Source organism: Podarcis filfolensis, assembly GCF_964270895.1.
Source record: "Podarcis filfolensis genome assembly, chromosome: 16".
In the NCBI taxonomy this organism is placed as follows: Eukaryota; Metazoa; Chordata; class Lepidosauria; order Squamata; family Lacertidae; genus Podarcis; species Podarcis filfolensis.
Genome location: NC_139620.1, coordinates 5,486,306 through 5,512,370, shown reverse-complemented (window position 1 = coordinate 5,512,370; position 26,065 = coordinate 5,486,306). Strand labels below are relative to the sequence as shown.

Sequence of the window (26,065 nt, the reverse complement as noted above, 5' to 3'; positions counted from 1 at the left end):
GGCGCCAGCCAAACCTGCCTAGGAAAGCGTTCCATTAACCACATGCCTGCGACAGGGAAGGGCCAGTTTCCAAAGAACTCTGGGAAATGTAGTTCAGGGAGGGGGAACAGGGATCTCCTAACACTTCTCAGCCCCCTTTATAAACTACACTTCCTAGAGTGGGGAGGCACGATCGGTTAAAGTGGTGTGATGTAATGAGTTGAATAGAATCCAAAATGCAGTAGTCTGATTGGTCCTAGAACAATAGGGTCCAGAATGCAGCAGTCTGATTGGTCCACAGGAGCCACCCAATCCAGCTCCAGGTGGAAGTCAATCCGCAACCTGATTGGCCTACAGGAGAATCCTGGAATTAGCCAATCACGTGGAGCCCATTGTGTAAATAATGTATATAAGGCAGACATTCTAGGGGAACTTCCACTCCTCCTCACCACTATGAGCTGAATAAAGAGCATGAAATCCACTCTCGACTCCGAGTATATTTCAAGTGGTATCTCAGAATTTAAACTGTATGGTATGAAGGTGACCCTAGTCTCAATACCGTTTGCACCTGCAAAAATTTTAAGGTGGACGAACTGCTTCCTTTCCAATGAGTGCATAGCCTGTAACGTCTTGCTGAAAGCCTCCAACTTTTCATCCCACTTTTCTTGCATTATTGAGTTGCCCCTCTAGATGGCAGTGATGTGTTAATATTGTGGAAGTATCACAGATCTAGTAGGAAAGATGACAGTCTAGAGATGCTTTGGTCCTGTCAGTAAAGCACTGAACTGACTGAAGAACTGGAGTCTGTCTGAATTTCTTCCAGCACAAAACTGCACTGCTACTAATCTGCACGCTGAGGAAGCTGCACAAGTTTGGCACACGTCTTTTCCGTTGTGTTTTTCATTCAGGAGCTGCCACCTTGTGGCTATAGCATAAAAACACATTATTTTGCAGAGGAGGGGTTTTTCCTTCTGTGCCAGCATTGCGCCTGGGATCAGAAATACTGGAAGGAGAAGTTTCACTTCCAAAGGATCCTCCACAGGCTTCTCCACCCACTGAACAGAACAGAGGCACACACTTTCTCTGGTACACGTGCACAAGTGTGGAAGGGTGTGTGCATAGCTCAGTCGGTAAAGCAGGAGATTCCTAATCCCAGGATTGTGGGTTCAAGTTCCACATTGGGTGAAAAATTCCTGCATTGCAGGGGGTTGGACTAGATGATCCTCATGGTCCCTTCCCACTCTACAACTCTATGATTCTATGCTGATTCTTTCTTTTTTGCTCCAGATCTTTCCCTGCGAAAATCCGCTCTTTAAAGCTCAGTCAGAGCAAACATCAGTCCGTGGAAGACCTGGATTGACATTTGCTCTGATTCAGCTTCAGAGAGTGGGTTTTCATGGTGAAAGCTTGTGCAGGGGTGGAAATGCTTTAAAAAGTGTGGATTTCTGGAAAGCGTAGGTGTGGATAAGCTCTAAGGGAACATCACACGTGAGTCACTTTTGTGTGTTTCACCTAAGGATGGAGCAGAGGGATGATGGCTGGGTTTTGGATTTTAGGGGCAGAGAAATAGCTTCTGTGTGTGAGAGAGTGAGAGAGATTGCTACTTCCTAAGAGGCCTGAGGGGACGCGGGTGGCGCTGTGGGTTAGACCACAGAGCCTAGGACTTGCCGATCAGAAGGTCGGTAGTTTGAATCCCCGTGACGGGGTGAGCTCCCGTTGCTTGGTCCCTGCTCCTGCCAACCTAGCAGTTCGAAAGCACGTCAAAGTGCAAGTAGATAAATAGGTACAGTTCTGGCAGGAAGGTAAACGGCGTTTTTGTACGCTGCTCTGGTTCGCCAGAAGCGGCTTAGTCCTGCTGGCCACATGACCCGGAAGCTGTACGCCGGCTCCCTCGGCCAATAAAGCGAGATGAGCGCCGCAACCCCAGAGTCGGCCACGACTGGAACTAATGGTCAGGGGTCCCTTTACATTTAAGAGGCCTGAGTGCAAACTGATATCTGAAGGATGCTTCATGCAGCCTCATTTGAATGCCTGCCTGCTCTTCCCTTCTTAGTCTTTTGCAACATGTAAACAGAGATGGCTGCACCTGCAGGCAAATTTCTCCCACGCACCAGCTGTCCTTTGCTTGATGCTGGAGTACCTGGAAACTTGCACACCTGTTTCTCATCTTTTAGCTGCCCAAATGAAAAGCATTAGCACCCTATTGTGGGTTTCTAATTTTTTAAAATATAGCTACCTTGAGTGCAGAGATAGATAAGGCTGTGCACCAGATTCAGCAGGGGAACCAGCTTGGATGGCTGTAAAAGTGGATTAGACAAATTTATGGAGGAGAAGGTTCTCTGTGGCTGCCAGCCACAATGGTTACGTTCTCCCTCCGCTGTTCAAGGCAAGATGCCTCTGAATGCAGGTCATCCTGGGATGGAAGTGTCCATGGCAGCCAGATCCTGGCATGTCCTCAGCTGCCCCCAGAGAACCACAGAAGATGATCCATGAAGGGTGAACTCAGGTACCACTGTTATAAGAAAAACCTGCTCCTTTTCCCTTATGGGGTATCCAAGAGCCTGTATAGAGTCCTTAAGTGGGTTCCCTATTGGTAGGAGAAAATAACAGAGGCCAACCAGAGAATATTGAGAAGCAAAGCAGCTAGTAAGCCTGATCTTTGTTCAGCTGTTGCAACATGGTCCTCACTCAGCACATGCAGGAAGGAGGAGGAACCAGAACCATGGTTTGCAAGCCCTTATATCTACAGCAGAAAACCTGTCTGCCAGGGTACCTGATAATGGTCAATGATTGAATTACATCAGCAGTCTGGCCATTCTTTTGTTCCTGAATCCAGGCCACAGGCTCACACTATTCATACACAGACATGCCCTTAAGACAGGATTTGTGAGCAAAGGGACAATGGAAGGCTTTCCCATCTCCTTTGTCCTTGCAGAGAAACATTTGAGGTCAATTTGGGAGAGTCAAAATGGTTTCAGGACTTCTTTCCTGTGCTGTTTCAGACATGTGGTTTATATATTTATGTATGTGTTTGCCTGGTACATTTATGAACATTTATTTTATATCTTAGACCTTATAGTTCTCATAACACTACTTAATAGCTCATGCTTTGCTAGTTTACTTTCCTCCTTGCTTTGCTGCTACTTTCTTCCCTTCTGATGATGTTGGACTACAACTCCCATCAGCCCTGGCTCAGTCATGGGGTACTGGTGGGGGCTGATGGGAGCTGCAGTCCAGCCACATCCATCCTCCAGATGTGACTGGACTGCAGCTCCCACGCTGCTGTTTTAATTCTGCAGCTTCTAGGGAATGTCGATTTTAAACCACCTCAAGATCTTTTACAGTGGCAAATAGAAGGGGAAGAAATGGAGGCAGGCAGATATTTTTCTTTCTTGGGCTCCATGATCACTGCAGATGGTGACAGCAGTCACGAAATTAAAAGACGCCTGCTTCTTGGGAGGAAAGCAATGACAAACCTAGACAGCATCTTAAAAAGCAGAGACATCACCTTGCCAACAAAGGTCCGTATAGTTAAAGCTATGGTTTTCCCAGTAGTGATGTATGGAAGTGAGAGCTGGACCATAAAGAAGGCTGATTGCCGAAGAATGGATGCTTTTGAATTATGGTGCTAGAGGAGACTCTTGAGAGTCCCATGGACTGCAAGAAGATCAAACCGATCCATTCTGAAGGAAATCAGCCCTGAGTGCTCACTGGAAGGACAGATCCTGAAGCTGAGGCTCCAAGACTTTGGCCACCTCATGAGAAGAGAAGACTCCCTGGAAAAGTCCCTGATGTTGGGAAAGATGAAGGGCACAAGGAGAAGGGGACGACAGAGGACGAGTTGGTGGGACAGTGTTCTCGAAGCTAGCACCATGAGTTTGACCAAACTGCGGGAGGCAGTGGAAGACAGGAGTGCCTGGCGTGCTCTGGTCCAGGGGGTCACGAAGAGTTGGACACGACTAAACGACTAAACAACAACAACAATACATGGAAATAACAATAATCATCATCATATCAATAAACTATATCAATCATTGCTGTCCTTTTTATTTAAAAAAAATCCATGTTCTTCTAAATCAGGTTTATATTATCACTGTGCCTTTTGAGGTTTGTAGGCTGGGCTGCTGTTTATATGTGTGTCCATTTTTAATTAAAAGGAGATGCTTCTTGTTCATAGGTTTCATTTATGTGCATAAGCTGAAAGGCAGCTCAGAAATCTTTAGGAAACATGTTAAAGGAACTGCCCGTTTTTTATGTTTGTGTGGTATTCATTGTTAAAAAGAAAAAGGAAACTGTATTAATAATAACAATGTATTATTTATACCCCGCCCATCTGTCTGGGTTTCCCTGGCCGCTCCGGGCGGCTCCCAACAGAATATTAAAAGCACAATAAAACAGCAAACATTAAAAACTTCCCTAAACAGGGCTGCCTTCAGATGTCTACTAAAAGTCAGATCGTTGTTTATTTCCTTGAAATCTGATGGGAGGGTGTTCCATAGGGCGGAATCTTTTGCAGTCATGCAAGTATGGGACAAATGAAGACAGCCAAGAACGCCCTGCTACACTTTCTTTTCTCTGCCTGCTTTTCATCATTTTGCAAAGGCTGCTCTCTCTCCCAGAGGACTGACTATGAGTCATGCCTCTTAGAAGGCATTGATAGAAGGAGCATCATACTCCATCTTCAGCCTTGAGATAAACTGAAGTCCAAAACTCTGCCTGGGGATATGCAGTTGCCCAGCATTACGCCTGGCAAGAGCAGCGCCTGAGTGGTGAGGAAGGGAAAGCCCTCTGCACATGCCCAGGGGCACTTTTCACAGAGTTCTTAATGATGGTGATCAGCTGGAATTTTGCAGCTTTACATCAGCAATGGAAAGGGAAGGGAAGTTTTGAAAGTGGAGAAAGAGGAAGAAAACAGGAGCCTGGTCAGCTTAAGGCAGGGATGGGAAACTTTGTTCAACCTGAGTGAGGACCATGTGCCGGTGGTGGGTGAGAAGAGAGGCAAAACAGGCTGGAGAATGTGAATTTGGCCTTTGCAAACGAGGGAGTTTCACTGCACACAAAGCAGGTCTGGGAACCAGTGGCGTAGCGTGGGTTGTCAGCACCCGGGGCAAGGCAAGTAATTTGCGCCCCCTAACCCGTGGATTTGTGCCCCCTAACCCGTGGATTTGCGCCCCCTAACCCGTGGATTTGCCCTAACCCCAGATGTTGCGCCCGGTGCGGCCGGCCCCCCCTGCACCCCCCCACGCTACGCCACTGCTGGGAACGGGTGTGATATGCAGAGAGGCTCATGGGGTCTAAGGGGAATGCATTTTTCTCCATCTCTGATGAAGACAGAGGGCAGGAACTCCAAGAGATTTGAAGGGAGATACCTCTCATTTGGGCACTAGAGCTGGACTGTTGGGGTCTCTCCCAGTGCTTACAATTCTATTATTCTGTGCATTGGCAGAATCTGCTAAGAAGGAGCTAAAAACCAGCTGGAGGTCGAACAAAACGGGCAGGCTGCCAGCTCCTAACCACACCTCTCCTCTCCATAAACGCCCCCACCTTCCTCTTTTCGGCGCAGAGCTTCTCAGTTTTTCTCCTCCTAAAAATGCTCAACCTCTCATCACTTCACACAGCTTTAAGACCCATCTTCTGAATGGATTTACGATGAACGACCAATGTCTGTGTGTCTTGAAGAGGAGTCGTCCACGCAGCAGGCAAAAGGGGGCTGCGAATGGCTGCAAACGAAGCCTGGAGCTCTTTCTTCTGACTCTGTCTTTGCTTTCTTCTCCCTCTGGTAAGTCCTCCAAAGCTTGATAAGGTGATGTGCGCGTGTTTTTGCAGGAAAAGACGTTTGTGTAGAAGGGCTCCCTGTTTGCTGAAGCGGCCTCACAATCCCTTCATGGCTCTGTTATTTGGTAACGTCTAAAATATGCTACAATAGCAGCAGAGCGTAAACAACAGAGGGGATGCAGCCAGGATACTCGCTGTTCTGTAATGGATGGATGCAGAGGCTGTAATGTAATGGATGGATGCAGAGGCTGTAATGGATGGATGCAGAGGCCGCCGACTATAAAATCGTTTGAAACAGTACTGCTTCCTTCTCAAGCAAGCGCATTTTAGGGTTGGAACAGAGTGAGATGCCTCAGTTTTCTTCCTCTCAAAATGGAGGGATTCTTCTTTGCAGGAAATTTCATTTCAGCTTTAGCTGGGGAAAGCTGGTCCCGCAAGCGATCTTTCAAAGACTCAGTCCTGGGTTTATTCTTGAAGGCAAATATCAGGCTGATTTGTGTTCAGAAAGGCAGTTTGCAATGATGCTTCTGCAGTCTGACAAAGCGCCTTTCAGAATTGAATAATGATATCCAGTGAGATCTGAGTGGGTCTCCTTTTGGGCTTGAATTAAAAGCTGCCGTTAGTGTATAATTGCTGAAATGAGTGAGACCCTGGCCACATTTAACACCTCTCCTCAGAGATCTGCATTGGCTTGTGGTCTGTTATGGGGCTAAATTTAAGGCGTTACTACTGGTACATAAAGCCCTCAACAGCTTGAGACCAGTTTATTTGAAGGATCACCTTGCCCCATACAGGCTCTTGAACTGGCACTACTTACAAGTGCCACATAATATTCATTTCACACGTGCAAAAAATCAATCATTTAATGTAGCAGAACCTAGACTTCAGCACTCCCTGCTATTTTGCATCAGGCAGGTGTCCTTAATGCTTAAAACCTCTCCATCCAGGCAACCTTACCCAGACATACAGAATTTGGCATGTGCTTTAATCGATGGCAGGGCTCCCAGGATTCAGAAACCTTTTTATTTTTTTATCTTTTTTTATCCACAGAAACGTACAAAGAGCATAACTTAAAAGCTTGAGTAAAGGTCAGTTCCTGAAATTAACAGTCAAGCAGAAAATCACAAAAGATATTGTGCAATATTATGTTTTAATGTTAATGTGTTTTAATCATTGTCAGCCACCCTGGGGCCTTAGAGCGAAGGGTGGGCAATGTATTGCAATCAAGTAATTAATTAAACTATAATGAGTTTAATCAATTAAAGTCGCAGACCGAGATGGTGACATTACATCACTCACTCTCCTATTCATATAAATTGCAGAATCAAACTATTCTGATCGAAAACGTACCCTCTGTTTAGCCCTCCCAGCCAATTTCAATTTATTGATCAACCTTTCAAATGAAGCTGTCTCCTCAACCTTTTAATATACCAATATTCTGGTGTAGCTCCTTCTAAGTCCTCCAAAAACAGATAGTTCTTCACTTTGCCATCCCTTAAAAGATGACCGATCAACACTTTACTTCTCACCTTCTTATTGCTGTTTGAGAAACTGCTTAACAAAGCTAAATGACAATCCGTTTCTATATCTTGATTGGTTATAGTCTCAATTTCATGAAATACTACACTCCCGCAATCTTTTTCAAACTGTTGTTAGCTTGTCTTTGTTGGGTTTTTTGCTAATAATTTTTATTTGTTTTCAATTACAATCCAGTAATAGCCTCAATAAAATGCAATACAAATTTATAATACAATTATTAATACCAATCATTCAAATACCAAATTATATAATTTAGATAAGGTGGGTCCCCCCACATGCTAGAATTGATGGCTTGATTATTTGCTTTATTTCTGCGTTCCAAAATCTTATTAATTTCCATTACATTCCAGTCATAATAATAATCCCTTATAGAACAACTGCAGTTTAATAACTTCTAATCGTGTTGACACATTAAATGATTTGTAAAATTACAAGTGAGGAACGCAAACTGTATCCTTGTTCTTTCTGTGTGTGGCAATTATTCTGTCCGCGGTGTTTCTTCCTGTCCTCGTAAAATGTTGTGCCTGTCTTTCCCCTGGTTGTTGCTGTCATCCACCATGCCTTGGGCGAAGCTGATATCCCATTGTTGCTCCAGAAATTTCTCCATTTCTCCATCCCATGCTTCGTTATTTTGCAATTTTCTCAGGCTGGGTAGAAGAGAGGTCTGTTGAACTGCAGATGACTCAATAATGAACCTTATCAGTTCCTTGGCAAGTTAACAGACTCCTTTCATCCTTCCATCCAACTGAAGATAAATGAGCAATTATACTGCCAATTAAATTTAATTCCAAGTCCTCTTAGCGTTATTCAGTTCATTCCATAAACAATAAAGGATGGGGAAGAGTCAGCTCTAGTTTTTCATCGTAATTCTTTTGCAAAATAGAGTTTCCCTCCCTTTTTCCTTTTTTTTACACACACAGTTCCGTTTAACGTTATATTCCATATCTATAATCCAATTTCTTCCATCGTCACTGGTACAAATATAATTTGAACTAACATTCAGAGGAGGGTTGCAGAATCATAAATGTAGAGCAGAAAATTTTATATAAAGAAACCATAGGCTCCCTTCCCCTACACACGTCTTTTGCACCGAATGAAGTCTTCTCTCAAGTTCAAACCTTAAAGACCTTGCGGTTGGTTTTGTCCCACAGTTTTTGATCTCATCTTTTCTAGCACGTGTCTGTACTTTAGTCCAAATTAAGCAGTAATTAACAGGAGTACCTCTGCTTCTTAATGGTGGCATAGGAGGGTTTTCGGCAAACAAAGTGCTTTTGTACACCTCGCCTCCCTGCCTCCCACAATCCATTCCGGAATGAGAGCCAGGTACCGAGATAAACTGCAAGGGAAGCCCGCTCCTCCCTGTCCCTGGGGGGAACTTGCAATGATAATTACCCTTAATCATCCTTGTTTTTCCTTAACCAGCAATCTCCCGCTGTTGTGGGGTCTTCCTCCATTAAGGCAGAGTGGAACCGGAAGCCCCAGCTTGCATTTGTTTTAATTATATCTTGACTTTTAAAAATACCTGTTTTTAACTTTGTTATTTTTAAAAGGGTTTTTCTATTTAAAATCAAGTGGTTTATACATTTTGTTAGGTAAAAATAACGAATAAATCCACACACTCGGCAAAGCTTTAAATCGGTGATTCTGAGAGACATTGCCCCTTTCTTTGACTTTGACCCTTTTCCTTCCTTCTTTTCCAACTCCTTGAACTTTTTAAGGTACTGCAAATATCAAAGTACAGAATCCCCACAAGGAGAAGTTGAACGGGATCCTGGGAGGCTGTGTGTTGCTCCCTGTAAGTATCCCCCCTGCGAAAAAACTGAGGACGATCGAGTGGGGTTTCCAGTGGAAAAATGGTTCAGGAATTCAGCTGGCTGAATTGAGTGATGGAAAACTGGAGAGGCTCGATTCAGGGGACAGGTTTGGGCCAAGATTGGAGATGGCCAATGAGACCACCATGAGGATCAAAGACTTGGAAATGGATGACAGTGGCATATATTCCATTAGAGTGAAGTTTAGTTCGGCACAGTATAAAGATTACACTTTCCATCTCTCTGTGTATGGTAAGTAGTTCTTTATTCACCTGTGTCTATTTATTGTGGAATAGAACCTGGAAAAAGAGCCTGCCTTTTTCTCCTTCAGCAGTGATGTCGGTGACAGCCATGGAGGACACACATTATTTTTATTTATTCATTCATTCATTCATTCATTCATTCCCCACCCATCTGACTGGGTTTCCCCAGCCACTCTGAGCGGCTCCCAACAGAATATTAAAACCACCACGCAAGATCAAACATTAAATCTTCCCTTGACTTCAGATGTCTTCTAAAAGTCAGATAGTTGTTTATTTCCTTGACAACTGATGGGAGGGCGTTCCATAGTGCAGGCACCACTACTGAGAAGGCCCTCTGCCAGGTTCCCTGTAACCTCACTTCTCACAGGGAGGGAAATGTTAGAAGGCCCTCGGAGCTGGACCTCAGTGCCCGGGCTGAATAATGGGGGTGGAGATGTTCCTTCAGGTATATTGGGCCGAGGCCATTTAGAGCTTTAAAGGTCAGCACCAACACTTTGAATTGTGCTTGGAAACGTATGAGCTTTTCATATGTTTTTCCACAGAACCAGTCCCAGAACCAAAAATCCTCTCCCAAGTTGTCTCCAAGAGCCCAGATGGCTGCAATGTGACCCTGCAGTGTCAGGTGCCTGGAAAGGGGGGATTCAACATCTCCTGGAAAGGAGGAGATGCCTTCAGGGACTTAGAAGATGGTTCAAAGTCATATAACCTCTCTGGCAATGGCAACAATCTCCACTTGTTCTGGAAGCTCAACTCTTCAGAGCCCAACATCACCTGCCTGGTCACCAATCCAGCAGATCAGAAAAGCATCTCCTCCAACTTGCTGCACATCTGCCAAACTGAAGGTGAGCAACTCTCTATTTTATTTAGAAAACTGCAGAAACCACTTACCATATTTTTCGCTCTATAAGACGCAGCAGACCACAAGACGCACCTAGTTTTTGGAGTAGGAAAACAAGAAAAAAAATATGTGAAAACAGCAATCCCTCTTGCTGTTCTGGCTTCTGGGATAGCTGCGCAGCCTGCATTTGCTCCATAAGACGCACACACATTTCTCCTTACTTTTTAGGAGGGAAAAAGTGAGTCTTATAGAGCAAAAAATACGGTAATTAAAAATTCATTAATTTAATATTTAAAAGCGCATAAAACACAGTGAAAGCTGAACAGTTATTTGTCCTCCTCCCCTTCCTCATTATGCATTAGCTGGGTAGTTGATTAGGGTGCTGAAACCCAACACTTCGCTTCCATGTTAATTTCAAAATGAGCCTTATCATGGGGTCAATGAAATGGAAAGATTTTAATTTTTTCAAATGGAAATCTAGACAGATTCACGAGCCAGTGCAAAGTTAGGAATCAGTCCTCGTAACTAGCTGAGGATGGCTGGGGACGATTGCACGATTCCTGCCAAAAGCAAACGGGTGAAATTTAGGGCGTTGTCTTATCCATTTCTTCTCTCTCTCTTTCTCTCTTTATACTAGTGGTTTACAAAGGAATCTAGAATATTCATTAAAACATACTTTTAAAAGCAGCCCTCAAAAGCACGTTACATAAACTTTTGAGATAGAACTGAAATCAGTACAGTAGCACCTTGAATCTCAAACGCCTTGGCTCCTGAACCAATCAGCTCCCAAACGATCAAAACCCAGAAGTGAGTGTTTCTGTTTTCAAACGATTTTTGGAACCTGAACATCTGATGGTACTTCCGCGGCTTCCAATCAGAAGCCCCACTTTGGTTTCCAAAAGTTTTGGAAGTCGAACGGACTTCCAGAACAGATTCTGTTCGACTTCCAAGGTACGACTGTAATTTGAAAATAATCGTTCTTACTAAAATCGCATGTTAAAAAGTGCATGCTCTGGTGATTTAAAATTATCTGGCAACTTTAACAAAGAACTCCAGCACTGTCCAGCCTTTTCTTTCTTTCTTTTTTTCTTTTTACCTTACAACATTTCCCCACCCAAAAATATGGACAGGTGGTCCAGTATCTCTCCATTTAAGCCTTGGACATTTTTTAACAGAGAAACTTGTGGGAAAAGACTTCCCTCTCCAGCTGCCTTTTATCATCTGAAAATTGCAGCTTTCACAAGCTTCAAAAGCTATAACGGACACCGTAAACACAGGCCTCTTTGTCTGCGCCATAATTTATGTGGCTCTTATCATCCAGATAACGGCATTATATTTTAAAGCACATTTATAACAGTGCTTATCTGAAAGTCTCCCTAGATACATATATATTAAACCCAAAACAGTGTAGCCTGCTATGGGACAGATTTTCTCACAAAGTCCAAAATATTCCACCTCTTTTCCACTTCACAGACCCAGCTGTGTTTTTGTCTCCAAGTCTAAAACACACGTTGTTGGGACTAACCATTATTTGAGCTTGCTTTCTCAGAGCAGCAAGAAGGTCATTCATTGGCAGCCGTCAAGCCAACATCTGGCATGAGAAAACATCTGGGGATTATGACATGTAGGTTTTCTTTCCATGGAAAACAGCAGCTTTGGCAATGAATGGAGTTCTCTAACAATGAAAGGATTCCACAGCCACTCTCAGCATAGCTTATAAACCACATAATAATAGTAAGAATAATAATTAACCTCTAAGTACATATAATAATGAGAAAGCAGCAAGGAAAAAAATAGGAACCTAGTGAAGTGATCAGGAATAGGAGATGGATAACTGCAGATAACCACTGGGTGAAACTTTTTTACCCCGCAATATTATTTTTATTCCTCTATATCTGTTTTTAAAAACTGCAAGTTTTCACAGTAGTCCTGCTAACGTCTTAATGATCTGTTTGCAATTTGTTTGTAAATATTCAATAAACCACTTCCGTTCCTTAATAATGATAAAAAGGTTGTTTACTTGATTTCTAATTCTTCCGGTAAGTTTTGCCATTTCTGCATATCCCATTATTTTCTGTAACCATTCTTTTCTCATTGGAACTACATCTTCTTTTCGTTTTTGGGCAAATATCTTTCTTGCAGCTGTAGCTGTATACATAAATAAGTTTCTATATTGCTGAGGTAGCTCTGGTCCCATCAGATAAGTGGAGGCTTTCAAGAAGCTGTTTGCGCACAGCTCTAGCCAGACCCTTGTCCATGCCATAGCTGTCAACTTTTCCCTTTTCTTGTGAGGAATCCTATTCGGAATAAGGGAATTTCCCTTAAAAAAAGGAAAACGTTGACAGCTATGGTCCATGCAACCCACCAATGAGCTGTGGGTTCTCCCTTCAGAGCACGTATTGCCCAACATTTTAGAGGTCTTCCAATATCTTGCACGAAAAAACTATTATTTATTCAATCTTTACAGGTGGCAATCAACCCAGACTGCATTGGAGCTGGAGCTGGAGTTTTCTCATCATTTTCTTTGTCTTTTTGCTCCTCTTGGCTGGATTTGGGCTAAAGACCTGGAAGAAAAGAAGGAAAATGCCACCCAACAGAGGTAAGAAGCTTTTCGTAAGAGCAGAAGGAAAGTCTTGAGGGAACCGACCAAAGAATCTGTTGGGATGACCATTCTGCCCCCCACAGCTGATCTCTGTGAAACTTGAGTCCCTTTCAGTGGGGGTTTAGGGTTCCTATACATGATTCTGTACCCTTAAAGGCAGTCAAAATAAATAAAAACAATAATAAAATTGTCCAGTAGTATGTACCATAGAGACTGGGACGCGGGTGGCGCTGTGGGTTAAACCACAGAGCCTAGGACTTGCTGATCAGAAGGTTGGTGGTTTGAATCCCCATGACAGGGTGAGCTCCTGTTGCTCGGTCCCTGCTCCTGCCAACCTAGCAGTTCGAAAGCACAATGTGCAAGTAGATGAATAGGTACCGCTCTGGCGGGAAGGTAAACGGCGTTTCCGTGTGCTGCTCTGGTTTGCCAGAAGCGGCTTAGTCATGCTGGCCACATGACCCGGAAGCTGTATGCCAGCTCCCTCGGCCAGGAAAGCGAGATGAGCGCCGCAACCCCAGAGTCTGTCACGACTGAACCTAATGGTCAGGGGTCCCTTTACCTTTACCTTTTTACCATAGAGACCAACCAAGTTTGTTCTGTGTGTAAGCTTTCATGTGCATGCACACTTCTTCAGATATAGTGGACCCTCGGGTTATGTAACATAAATTTCAGGTTGTGAACACGGCAAACCCAGATGTTTATACTTCTGGGTTTCGCCGCATGCGCAGAAGTGGCGCCTCATGTTGCAGACTTTTCGGGATATGTAAGGACCCCCAGAACGAATTAAGTTCATATGTGGAGGGTCCACTGTACACTGAAACAGAAGTCACCAGACCCTGATATATAGTGGGAGGGTGGGGTTTTTCTCAGAAGGATAGTGGGAGATGGGCGATTGACTCAATGGGTATGGTAAACCTGTTGATGACTGTTAACGACTGCAGTTAGTCCTGTGGGGGGAAAGCAAGGGATAGTATGCAGATGAACAAAAATAGCTGAGCAGACTCTCTCAAAAATATATAAATTGTCACAAAATGGGAAAATAGAGAAGGAGGGAAAAGGTGACGCTTTTAAAAAATGGGAACAAGATCTGGGCCACTCAATTGAATATAATGAATGGGAAAGACTATGGACAAAAAATATAAATTTCACAGCTAAATATGTCTCATTACATATACTAAAGCTATTTTTGGTCATCTGCATACTAACCCTTGCTTTTTCCCGTAGGACTAATTGCAGTCATTAACAGTCATCAACAGGTTTACCATACCCACTGAGTCAATCGCTCATTTCCTACTACCCTCCTGAGAAAACCCCAACCCCACCCTCCTACTATATATAAGGGTCTGGTGACTGTTTCAGTGTATCTGAAGAAGTGTGCACGCACACGAAAGCTTATACCCAGAACAAACTTGGTTGGTCCCTAAGGTGCTACTGGATTTTTTAAAAAAAATTAAATCCTTTTGACTGTGTCAGACCAACACGGCTACCTACCTGAACCTGCTAGGCAGGTGTAGGTGACTCCATAGAGTAAATGTCTTACGTTCCCCTCTGCAGCTACCTCCATGATGCCAACGGAGGAGCCACTTCCTGAGCTTCAGTACTCACAGGTTTCAAAGAGGAGCCCCCCAGAAGGCGATGATGACCAGGTGAGAACTTCTTGCAGAATGGAATGGTGGGGTTGGGAATGATGGAAATTGCGGTGGTGATGGAGATGATCGTGGCAATCCCAGTGGTGGTGGTGATATGACCCCCTTTAAGCCCTTACCATCTTCACTATTGGAAGGGAAATATTTATACTCCACTTCTATGTGTCTGCTCTGCATTAAAACGCTTGAGCATGTATTACTGTACTGTTCATATTATAGGGCGTTCACGCCTTATATAAGGCACCCATTTTAATTAATGTTCGGGGCAGATCTGGGCTGGATCTACACACAAAAAAAAAAGTTTCAGGAAAATGTGTTGTAAACCTGATAAGAGGAAACCACGTTGCCTAAAGATGGAACTCTACAGCGCCATCTGGTGTCACAATGTTATAATGCATTTAAAAACTTTTTTTTTTTTACCAATGTAGATGAGTCCCTGGTGACTATACATATACATAGCTATATATCTATACATCGATATTGATATCGAGATATCGAGATAGGTAGATATTTATATCTATATATTTTTTTTAATTGAATTTTCTGTTTCACACTTTAGAATATTCATTCAAACAACCTTAAAATGTCAATGACTTCCCCTCTTCTTTTTCCATGGTTCATTTTGCATATCATAAATCCCTGCATATTTTACATAAGCTACACCACTCGGTATTTCATTATTACATCCATCAACACTTGTTTACACTGTTGAATTTATCTTAAAGCTGCCAACATTCTCAAGTGCAAACAATCCCCCCCCCATATATTCAATAAACGTTTTCCAATCTTCTTTAAACGTGTGTTCTTCTTGTTCTGTTATACAATATGTTAGTTCCGCAAGCTGTGCATGTTCCATCAGTTTATGTTGCCACTCTTCTTTAGTTGGGACCTCACTCGTTTTCCATCTGGGGGCTAACGAAACACGGGCCGCAGTGGTGGCATACATAAATAATCTTTTTTGACACCTGGGAAAGTCCTAGTCCCTGGTAACTTTTACAGTTCTCCCTCATTTCACCAGGCTCCACTAGTGAAGTCACAATTGAAGTGGCAAAATTATGTACGTTTAAATATCCTTACCAAATATGCTCGTGTTCAGCAACCCATTCTGCACTCTGCACTTCCACCTGCACCTGCTGAGTCCTCCCCCACAAGCAGTTCATCAGCTCTCTTATTATTTATACCTCGCCCATCTGGCTGAGTTTCCCCAGCCACTCTAGGGTGGCTTGCAAAGATAGCAGCAGCAAATGCAAAGCAGAAATAGATGGCAAATGTCATTTCTGCTGTGTGGGTGTTCTGGCTTCTGCTCCTCTTTCAAGAGGTCCAGAAATCTGAACCAGAGCCCTTTGCCTTACACCCCTGCCTCCCCACCCCTTTTCAACCTGCTCTGTACACTGGTCATCAGGAGAGATGCTTCTTTTAATACCCCTGTTCTGAGGTTGCAGGTGGTAAAGGTAAAGGGACCCCTGACCATTAGGTCCAGTCATGACCGACTCTGGGGTTGCGGCGCTCATCTCGCTTTATTGGCCAAGGGGGCCGGCGTACAGCTTCCGGGTCATGTGGCCAGCAGGACTAAGCCGCTTCTGGCGAACCAGAGCAATGCACGGAAACACTGTTTACCTTCCCGCCTGAGTGGTACCTATTTATCTACTTGCACTTTGACGTGCTTTCGAACTGCTAGGTTGGCAGGAGCAGGGACCGAGCAACGGGAGCTCGCCCCATCACGGGGATTCGAACTGCCGACCTTCTGATCGGCAAGTCCTAGGCTCTGTGGTTTAACCCACAGCACACCCGCGTCCCAGGCGTTGCAGGTGGTAGCTGAGGATGAAGCTGTCTCAGTACTGAAAACCTACTCGTTCTCTAGCTCTCTGCACCTACAGTCTGTCCACATGAACGCAGGTTGGCAAACGAAAATACGGTTTTCTTTACCCATTTTGTTGAATCACAGAACAGGAATCAGCTGGCTCTTTCAGTCTGTTCTTGTTCTACAGTTGCTTAGAATAAATGTTTCTGTTTATAGTTGTTGTCTTTTCTCTCTTCCTTCGTTTGTAATTTGCGTGTTTGTTTCTCTTTTGGAAGTGAGGGCTGCCTCGAAAACAATGCTATTCAGAGGAAGTTTCCACAAATTTACTGTATTGCATAAAACAAATAACCACAGCACTTACCCATCTCCCCAAACCTTGTTCAGAGCTCAGAGGAAACCCACAGGAAATCCAGTCTCTTGGAATAGAAGACTGCTTCCTTCTTGAACAAACACGTTAACCCAAGCACCTGTACACCCTCATTCACAGATGCTGAGAGTGTCCTGTCAGCTTAGATTAACTTTTGCATGTCGAGGTCCCCAGGCCACCCCAAATAATTCACACATCACACAGAATTTTTGTTTAAGGTTTTTGGCATAAGTTTGGCCACAACTTTATTAAAATACAAAAAATGTGAGTGGTTGCTTAGGCATTGGTTGCGACTATCTGCCCCCCAGTGGGGGACAGACTGACATTTCACAAGCCTGCGAAAGTCAGAAAAGGGGAATACATTTGGGGGTAGCCCTCAGCCTTCCCCAAATGCAACCAGGGGCTCTTGCATGGCCCTAGCCCCTTGACAGGGTTCAGACAAAAGCAATAGTTAGCCCCCGATTCCTTTAACGGAATCCCTTGCAGCAGCAGCATTAGAGGGGCAGGCACAGCCAATCCATGCCCCTCAACCAACCAAACCATAAACCAATGCCTAACCACAAGTTATGAAGATTTGCTACGCAGTAGGCAAAAACCAAATGGCCCTAGCCAATCTGCCAGATGGACAAAATTCCTACCGGGCCCCTGCCCCAAGAGCAGACGACCCCATGACAGGCATAGCAAGGTCAAAGTGAACAACCCTAAATATAGGGGGGAGGACGGGCAATCCGATGCATAGAGCGAAAAGAGGAAGCTCTACGCCTCATGCAGGGAATTTTAACATTTCTGGCTGTCAATCATCAAATGGCAACATTAACTTCTTCCCAACTACAAGGGAAGCCCAACCACAACAGTGGCCAAAGATCAATTAGTCCGCCCCACAACTTTGGAGTGTCCTGTCAGCCCCCACCACAACACATGCTCTCCATGAAGGAGAACTCGCTTTCTTAAAATATAGACGGAGTCAGACTTGGGCCCTACTGTTAATATCTTCTTCCCTATGCTTTTAAGTGAGTTTAAAGGCAAGCATCAAAAAATTAAGCAGGAACATATATCTAACCTTAACTTTGACCCCTAATAAAGCTACAGTTGGGATGTATCTTGCAAACTTTGCACTAGAAATTTGCAATGGATACATCAAATTCTGTTTCTTTCGATTTCTGATTTTGCCAATCCCAAGGTTATTTCAACACATTTCTGCATCCACTTGTGATTTTGGTTTTTTTAAGTCCTCATGAAAATTAATCACAATCTTAGGACACATTTCTCCTAATAAATGCTCTTCAGGGTATGTATTTGTTGTATATAATATAGAATCCTGCTAAGCAGCCTAGAACTTTTCAGGTTCCTCCAAGCCTTAGGCAACACATAATTTATAAGCTATTTTTTTAGCTAATGCTAAACTGCACATCTATTTATACAAAAGTGAAAGCTGCAAATCCTGCAAGGCTTTCCATTTAGGGGGCATTGAGGTTGTAGCAGATGTTTGGTGCTTCTGCAAAAGAAACAGGGGAAATACATTCGTTGTTATGAAAATAAAGTAACGAGGAAGTAACGAGATAACAGCTGGTTATTTCTAAGTCGGTAAATTCCACCTTATGGAACACACTTTGCTTATTTGTGATGCAAATCGATAGACAGATGGGAAACAATTCAACTTCCTCTAGGCAACCATGTTTGTGCAGGGAAAATGATATTTGCCCAGTGCCTTAATAGCACCTAAAGATATCTTGGAAATGACCCCTTAGCAGCTGCTAGATATAAATCCATTGTTGGGCATACACAGAGCAGCACTCACTCGGTTGCATCACACCTTTTAATTTCAGTGGGTCAGTGAGTAGAACCAACATTGGATACAACCCATTTTTTAATTTATGTACTATAAACACTAAGATAAGAAAACATGTGGGTAGAGCCAGTGTGGTGTAGTGGTTAAGAGCGGTAGACTCGTAATCTGGTGAACCAGGTTCGCTTCCCTGCTCCTCCACATGCAGCTGCTGGGTGACCTTGGGCCAGTCACACTTCTCTGAAGTCTCTCAGCCCCACTCACCTCACAGAGTGTTTGTTGTGGGGGAGGAAGGGAAAGGAGAATGTTAGCTGCTTTGAGATTCCTTCGGGTTGTGATAAAGCAGGATATCAAATCCAAACTCTTCTTCTTCTTCTAGATTACTGGTAGGGTGAGTCTTGAAGATATTGCATGCATCCCAACCTCCAAACAGGTGGGGGGGGAGGAATTTCAGGGGTTCAGTTTCCTTGCAGATGAAGGTGAATGGAGACCGTGCAGTCTTTGGGATGCATGACTTTATTTACACATATATGCAACTTGAGGGTATTAGGGGAGAGGTAGTACTTCTGGTGGGGGATACGTCATATATCCTGCACTCAGCTCTCACTTGTGGCTCCAACTACCAGCAGCCTGCCGTGAGGGAGGGGGGTTGGGTTCCCTGATGCTTGACACCTGACCATTGGCCATGCCAGCAGCTGAGGCTCCTGAGCACTGCCTGGGGGGACGGGACACTAGGACCCCATCCCTGATCTAGGCAGTGAAGCATGAATGGGGAACATCTGTGGGTGTCCAAATGCTACTGGGAGCTGTCCAACAACATCTGGAAGGTCACCAGTTCCCCATCCCTCCTTTATTCCTTAAACCTCTGTCCCCCAGGTGTTGCTGGACTTAAGCTCCTGTCACCCGAGACTAGCTGTCAGGGAGGATGAGAGGTCTTGTTCAACAACTTCTAGAGGGCCACAGGTTGCCCAACCCCGATTCAACACTTTCCCCTGTTTGGTTCCTGAATATAAACCCCTTGCTCCCTTTCTAGAAGCTGCTATCAGCAAGCCAGTTTTCTTCCTGTCCATCATCTGTTCATCCTTGCTTTTCTACGCCTCTTTTCTTTTTGCGCTTCATCTCGCCTAGAATTTTCTGCCTGTCCTTTCTTGGTTTAGAGCATCTGAGACGACTGCAGCCATGTTTTCAGGGGACATACCTGAATGGCAGAGCCCGCACTTTGCCTGAAAGAAGGTCCCAGGTCCACTCCTCAAAATCTCCTGCAAGATTTTGGGAAAGATGGGCAGCGTTTGCAAGATCCAAAGTCTTGTGTAGCCCCCATGCCTCCATTCTCAGTGGCACCCAAGGTAAAGGTAAAGGGACCCCTGACCAGTAGGTCCAGTCGTGACTGACTCTGGGGTTGCGGCGCTCATCTCGCTTTATTGGCCGAGGGAGCCGGCATACAGCTTCCGGGTCATGTGGCCAGCATGACTAAGCCACTTCTGGCGAACCAGAGCAGTGCACGGAAACGCCGTTTACCTTCCCGCCGGAGCGGTACCTATTTATCTACTTGCACTTTGATGTGCTTTCGAACTGCTAGGTTGGCAGGAGCAGGGACCGAGCAACGGGAGCTCACCCCGTCACGGGGATTCGAACTGCCGACCTTCCGATCGGCAAGTCCTAGGCTCTGTGGTTTAACCCACAGTGCCACCTGAGTCCCCAGTGGCTCCCAAAGGCCACCATAAATGATATAAGAGAATCACATATGCAGCTCGGCTAATCTCGGCCATTCACTGTGCATCATCCAAGTGCAGGAGTTCAGATGGTTTTAGCGCAGGGTCTGTAAAGGATATCATTTTGTTTCCCTCTTTCAGGAACGGGCTCGTCTCCAAGATACCCCAGGGCCATTATCAACAGTGTATGCGGAGCTACAACCACCCGCACGTCATTCTGAACAGGTCACGTGAGCAAGGTGAGGCTGCAATTCGGAACAGGCGGAATTCATGCTAACAGACCCTCTAAGTGTCCCTATCTTCCAGGGACATCCATGATTTAGAGAAGCAGCCCTGGTTTCTGATTTGATCCCGGAATGCCCCGCTTTCCCTTAGGACATCTCTGTTTTCACTGGAGAAATGTTGGAGGGTATGGAGTTATCTGGCCCCCGAGCCGTCTGAAAGCAATCCTAAACAGTCGTACATTGGATCCTGAACGCCTTGGTTCTCGGACGTTTTGGCTCCCGAATGCCGCAAACCCGGATGTGAGTGTTCCTTTTTGCAAACATTTTTTGGAACCCGAACGTCTGACGGGGCTTCTGCAGCTTCTGATTTTATGGGCTACAATACACAACAACCCCGAAACCATACATCTCTCAGCAAAACACACATTTTTCCAAGCTTGATGAGCAAAGATGAAAATACTCCAAGCATCTTCAGTTTTGACTTTTAAGCCCGCTTTCACTTAACTGATCAGATATCACTCCCTGCCCTACCTCCCACTTCCTTTTAGCTCCTCCACATTTGTGAAAGAATGAATGGGTGAGTCGCTGTCAAATTCAAGAGCGAGAACTGCTCTTTGACATATAAAAAAAAGGACAGTCTCTCTGACCAAAGCCAGGAGGGAAAAAAAGTGTGCTTTAAAAAGGGGACCGAACAGGTCACCAGCACAAAATGTTCTGTTGCTCTTGCACGAAGCCAAGAACAAACACTCCACAAAACAAATTACAAATTACCGTGTGTGTGTGCGGTCAACCACAGCAGAACTGCAAACGGTGACAGCCAGCTGTTGTGCAAAATACAACGCAAAGGGCACAGGCAACTTCCCAGACATTCTTCCTCAGAAAAGAAGTGCTACAAACCTGAGGGGTGCAAAGCGAGCTACCTGCTTCCGAGATGATGGTCTCTCTTAAGGTGTTTTATCTGGGTCTCGACTTACACTGGGGTTGGGAAGGGTTGAACCAAGTGAAGACGTCGTAAAAGTGAAGGCAGAGGCAGCAGCAGAACATAGCCGCTTGGGTGTGCGGACCTTGCAGCCAGGGGAGCAGCGAGCTGCCAATGGAGGACATTCGGTGCGCCGTCCGCCCACGACTCCCAAGCCTCCCCCAGCTGTCGAAACAAAGGGGGAAAGGAGGAATGCAGCTGGCAATGGGGCACAGCCTCCCCCCTTCCCCCGACGGCTCGGGGTAGGCTTGGGAGCCACGGGCGGGCAGCGTGCCAAAAGTCACCCCCCTCAGCGAAGCACCCAGGGCGTACCAGCCCCACTGCACACCCCTTCCTCTGTCCCTGGGCAGAGGAGCTTTAAAGGGAAAGGATATTGGCTGGCTGGGAGATGGTGGGTGCTTTCTAAGTTCAGAGTGGCTTAGGAAACAAGCTTGGGTTAGTTCCACCAAGTCAGTCCAGTTCGGACTGGAAAAGGAAGTGGCAGTTTCTTGAAACTGCTGCCCCCTGCAATTAAAAAACAACAACCCATAGATTGTACATTTCTTTCTGTTTCCCTTTTCCCTGCAGGTCTGATGAAACAGGGAATTCCAAATTTTCAAGGCATCTTTCCATTACCACGGAAGCCTGGGCTGCTGGGAATCTCAGGAATCGCTGCTGTATACATTCCACTTCCTGCCAAGTACATGAATGCAATTGGTTAAACAGCTTCCTTGCTTACTTTTTCCACCGCCTGTAGAATCCAGCCCCAATCCAAGCATCTTACTCTGTTTTAAATTTGGTCAGTTTGCAGTCTTGAATCAAAGACGTATTTGCAGAAATTCAGAATTACTTGCTTATTTATTTTTAAAACAGTGCACTAGGTGTGCCGGGCCAAGAGGATGTCTGTGCAAAGGCAATTTCTGGTCCCCACCACAAAAAAAGAAAAAGAAAAAAGGAACCATTACTGAATTGTCAGAAAGGCAGACATGCAGGCACCATATGGAGCTTATAAACCACTTAGAGTTCCATTTTGACATTATGCACACTCATTATGTTAGTACTGGAGATTTCAAGGGAAGATGCGGATATAAATTATATCTATCTAATTCTTATTCCCTTTTGAGAACAGGTCAATGCTTTTGTTTTCTTTTTTTTTTTTTGAAGTAACTTCCCTTTTCTGTTTCCCTTTTTTATTTTATTGCCAATACATTATCAGCCGTTCTATCACAGCATATGATTTATAATTAGAAATGTACTTCACTAAGAATGAAAAAGAATTGTTCCTACTTCCTCTGCCAGAGAGGGTCAGTCTGGGGGGAACAGTTTCTGCAACAGAAGTTCAATTCACAGAGGCGTTTTACTGGGGGAGACGACAACAAAAACCAAGCGGATTTGCCCATGGTGACAGAGCCTCATGAATAGTCCCACACATTCTTGTGGTAGTTTTGCAGATCAAGGCATCGCAAGGCGTTTCTGAGGTCCGGAAGTGCTGACAGCTTGGGGGCCTCTGAAGTTCCAGGGAAACTTTTACTCAGAAAAAGCCCTCAGTCACCTGGCAGTGATAAGATCAGCCCCAAAGCCTCAAAGCCACCAAATTTCTATAGAACTTCTGAAGAGCTCTGAGAATCAGGAAAAAAAATGGAAGCCTCTTTGATTGCAAGAGGAAGAAGCTTTTGAGAAGAGCCCAGCTAATAGCTGCTTTACCTTCTGATTCTCTGCTTTTGCAAAAAGAAAAAAAAAAGATTTCTCGTCTTTCGAACAGCTATCAACTTAGGCCTTGTCAGGAGGTGTCACAGTCCGGTCTACGAAGTCCCAGCTGAGGACGTCGGGACCAGGGGCAAGATGGCAGGGTGGGAGCAGGAACGAGAGTCCAGAAGCCAGGGGTCCAAGGGTCAGGAAGCAAGGAGTCACAAAGTCAAGGGTTCAAGGGTTGAGAAGCAAGGAGTCAAGAAGCCGAGATCCGAGGATCAAGAAGCAAGAAGCCAAACACAGCAAGGCAGGAAACGTGTTGCTATGTTGCTGTGGCAAAGAGCCTCACCTGTGCGGCCGTGACTTGCCTCTCCAGAACAAACTTAGGAAGGCCCCAGTCCTGTGAAGCCCTACTGGTCACAGGGCCTGGCTCCTGCACGCACTCCTGACAGGAGGACTGTAGACCATGGGTTTGCTTTTCCATGCTACTGTTTCTCCTCCTTTTCTCCATTTTTAATACACAGACATCATAATTAGTGGCTTCTGCTGTAACTACGCCAAAGATGCACAGCTGGGTTAGGGGGAACCAAAGTTCACAGAACAGACAGACAGACAGACAGACACAGTTGTACCTTGGTTGTTGAACGCCCTGGAACTTGGACGTTTTGGCTCCCAAACGCCGCAACCCCGGAAGTGATTGTTCCGGTTTGCAGGCGTTCTTTGGAACCCGAACGTCCGACTCGTCTTCCGTGGCTTCCTGCAGCCAATCAGAAGCCCCAATTTGGTTTTCAAACGTTTTGGAAGTCGAACGGACTTCCGGAATGGATTCCGTTCGACTTTCAAGGTACAACTGCAGATAGGTAGGTAGGTAGGTAGATGATGGATAGATATAAGGAAACTGGCTGGTTTAGGGGCCTGGGTGTGTTCAGTGGCACAGTATTCTAGACGAAAGTTGGAGTTGGGGACCTCTGAAATGGACTTGTTGAAAACGAGGACGGGACCATTTCTGCAACATATTGTTCCATTTCTCACTTTTGTTTATGATTTGCTGTTGACTTGGGTATTACATGACCATATTTTGTACTATAGTTTGTGTTCCTGTTTTACAAAGCGAGTGTGATGTATGTATTTATTCTTGCAAAGCTGCCTTAATGCCACTGGTCCACCCCTGTAAATAGATGTAGATTGGGGGGGGCAAGGATTAACCCCTTCAAAGAAACAGGGGCAGATTTAGGTTTGATGAGGACCTAAGTTACTGAAGGTAATGGGGTCCTTTATATGTCCAGCTGTCCTTTGTCAGCCACAAATTGTCGCTGTTTTTTGTGTTGAATATATGCTGCATGGTAATTTATGGACCAATAGGTATCTAAAGCCATTTGCACATAACAAAATATGTATTTTATCAAAGTAATTGTTGAACTGAAATGCAATTAAGAAGTATATTAACAGTGAAATAATTATTAAGCTCTAACTTAAAATGATGAAGGTTTTATTTGGTTTTTTTTATCTTATATTTTAGAAATGGACATCCAGTTTTTTCCCTCTTTAAATCTTTTTGAGGGCCCTAAGCTTTAGCTTATGGGACACAGGTGGCACTGTGGGTTAAACCACAGAGCCTAGGACTTGCTGATCAGAAGGTCGGCGGTTCAGATCCCCGCGACGGGGTGAGCTCCCGTTGCTCAGTCCCTGCTCCTGCCAACCTAGCAGTTCGAAAGCACGTCAAAGTGCAAGTAGATAAATAGGTACCGCTCCGGCGGGAAGGTAAACGGTGTTTCCGTGTGCTGCTCTGGTTCGCCAGAAGCGGCTTAGTCATGCTGGCCACATGACCTGGAAGCTGTACGCCAGCTCCCTCAGCCAATAAAGTGAGATGAGCGCCGCAACCCCAGAGTCGGCCATGACTGGACCTAATGGTCAGGGGTCCCTTTACCTTTTAAGCTATAGCTTGTTTATTTTATACGTAAATCCGGCACTGCAAAGGAAGCAAACATGCATGTGGACATCGGGTTCACCATTGTCACCCCCTGGCCCTACCTACATCCTCAAGCAAGGTTGTGCTATTGTGTTAATGTTGGAGGTGAGTTCAGGAGGCAGTCTTCAGTCCAGCAGAAACAGAGGCTGCCAAAGAGGGGAGGAGAGAGAAGCCTTTGGCTTCTGAGTCAAAATTACTGCCTTTTGCTGTGGGTCTCTCTAACCACATAAAAGGGGCAGGCAGTGTGTTGCCCTCCTCTCCAGATGTTAGGCTACCTGTCCCATTATCCCTGGTGGTTGGTCAAACTGGCTCCTGAGAGTCTAATGGGGGAAGTTGCTCTTATTGTTCTCTGCTGTGATGCTATCTCACCCTTCCTCCCAAAGGAGCCCAGGCTGGCAGACAACAACATAGCAAAACAATACATTTTTTATTTAAAATGAAAAGCATATTTAAAACATTCCAATCATTCAGTAATATCTGGAGAGAACCACATTGATGACCCAAGCCATGCAAAATATAACCTACCTGAAACATGAACCAAGTGTTTTGCTTTTTTAATTTATGTTCAAATGCAATGCTGTTGTACTTTGTATTGGTGAATAAACTCATTTGTTTAATTATCTGGTGCCTTCTGATCTGGAGGGGGGCGGGACTCTGCCAAGCTGCACCTCATTCCAGGCCTGCGTGGTCTCCAGTTTCCTGAAAGAGTAGACTTCATCCTGGAGGCGACTTGGGTGGGCAGAGATTAGATGCTAGAAGAGTTGTAATAGCAGCCTGCTAAAATAGCCTCCTTCCCCTTTGATGTGCAACAGCAGTACATTTTGCCTCCAATGTTGGAGGCAGCTATCCGGTCATTAGGATATTTTATGGCATATGCCAGCTGAAGCAATCAGAAAACCATCTCTAATACGGTGATTGCCCTCCGGCTCTCTCCGGAAGGACTCAGGGGGCATCAAAGTTCAGTTCAGTTGGCTTTTGAAATTATTGAAATTGAAATACTTTCTTGTCACTTGTACAACTTGTATACAGTGAGATTACACGAGCACCCCCCACTCAGCTCTCTTAGTCTTAATTCCCCTCGTTTACTGACACACACACACTCACCA

The 26,065-nt window shown here is 44.9% G+C and overlaps 1 protein-coding gene across 4 annotated transcripts; it reads left to right on the top strand.

Moving 5' to 3' along the window:
- Window positions 1-4,545: 4,545 nt before the first annotated feature.
- Window positions 4,546-24,124, top strand: LOC310751786 (SLAM family member 6-like). 4 transcript variants are annotated; one of them, XM_083591441.1, is made up of 9 exons: window positions 4,578-4,748; window positions 5,426-5,758; window positions 6,805-6,842; window positions 9,012-9,356; window positions 9,910-10,209; window positions 12,673-12,804; window positions 14,362-14,453; window positions 20,261-20,358; window positions 21,890-24,124. In XM_083591441.1, the coding sequence occupies exons 4-8, from the start codon at window positions 9,233-9,235 to the stop codon at window positions 20,351-20,353; spliced, it is 741 nt and encodes a 246-aa protein (XP_083447567.1). In that variant the 5' UTR covers window positions 4,578-4,748; window positions 5,426-5,758; window positions 6,805-6,842; window positions 9,012-9,232; the 3' UTR covers window positions 20,354-20,358; window positions 21,890-24,124. The 4 variants fall into 4 exon arrangements, 3 of the variants coding, with proteins under 3 accessions (XP_083447565.1, XP_083447567.1, XP_083447566.1); XM_083591439.1 differs by lacking the exon at window positions 6,805-6,842 and having other exon boundaries at window positions 4,572-4,748; XR_014542659.1 differs by lacking the exons at window positions 6,805-6,842; window positions 20,261-20,358; window positions 21,890-24,124 and adding an exon at window positions 19,760-19,860 and having other exon boundaries at window positions 4,546-5,005; window positions 5,279-5,758; window positions 14,362-17,982.
- Window positions 24,125-26,065: the final 1,941 nt, after the last annotated feature.

Bases quoted from the DNA above. Each gene is read 5' to 3' on its own strand.
- LOC310751786 (XM_083591439.1), top strand. From the start codon at position 5,629: ATGAACGACCAATGTCTGTGTGTCTTGAAGAGGAGTCGTCCACGCAGC. The intron at 5,759-9,011 runs GTAAGTCCTCCA...GAACTTTTTAAG, and splicing joins TTTGCTTTCTTCTCCCTCTG to GTACTGCAAATATCAAAGTA. The intron at 10,210-12,672 runs GTGAGCAACTCT...CAATCTTTACAG, and splicing joins GCACATCTGCCAAACTGAAG to GTGGCAATCAACCCAGACTG.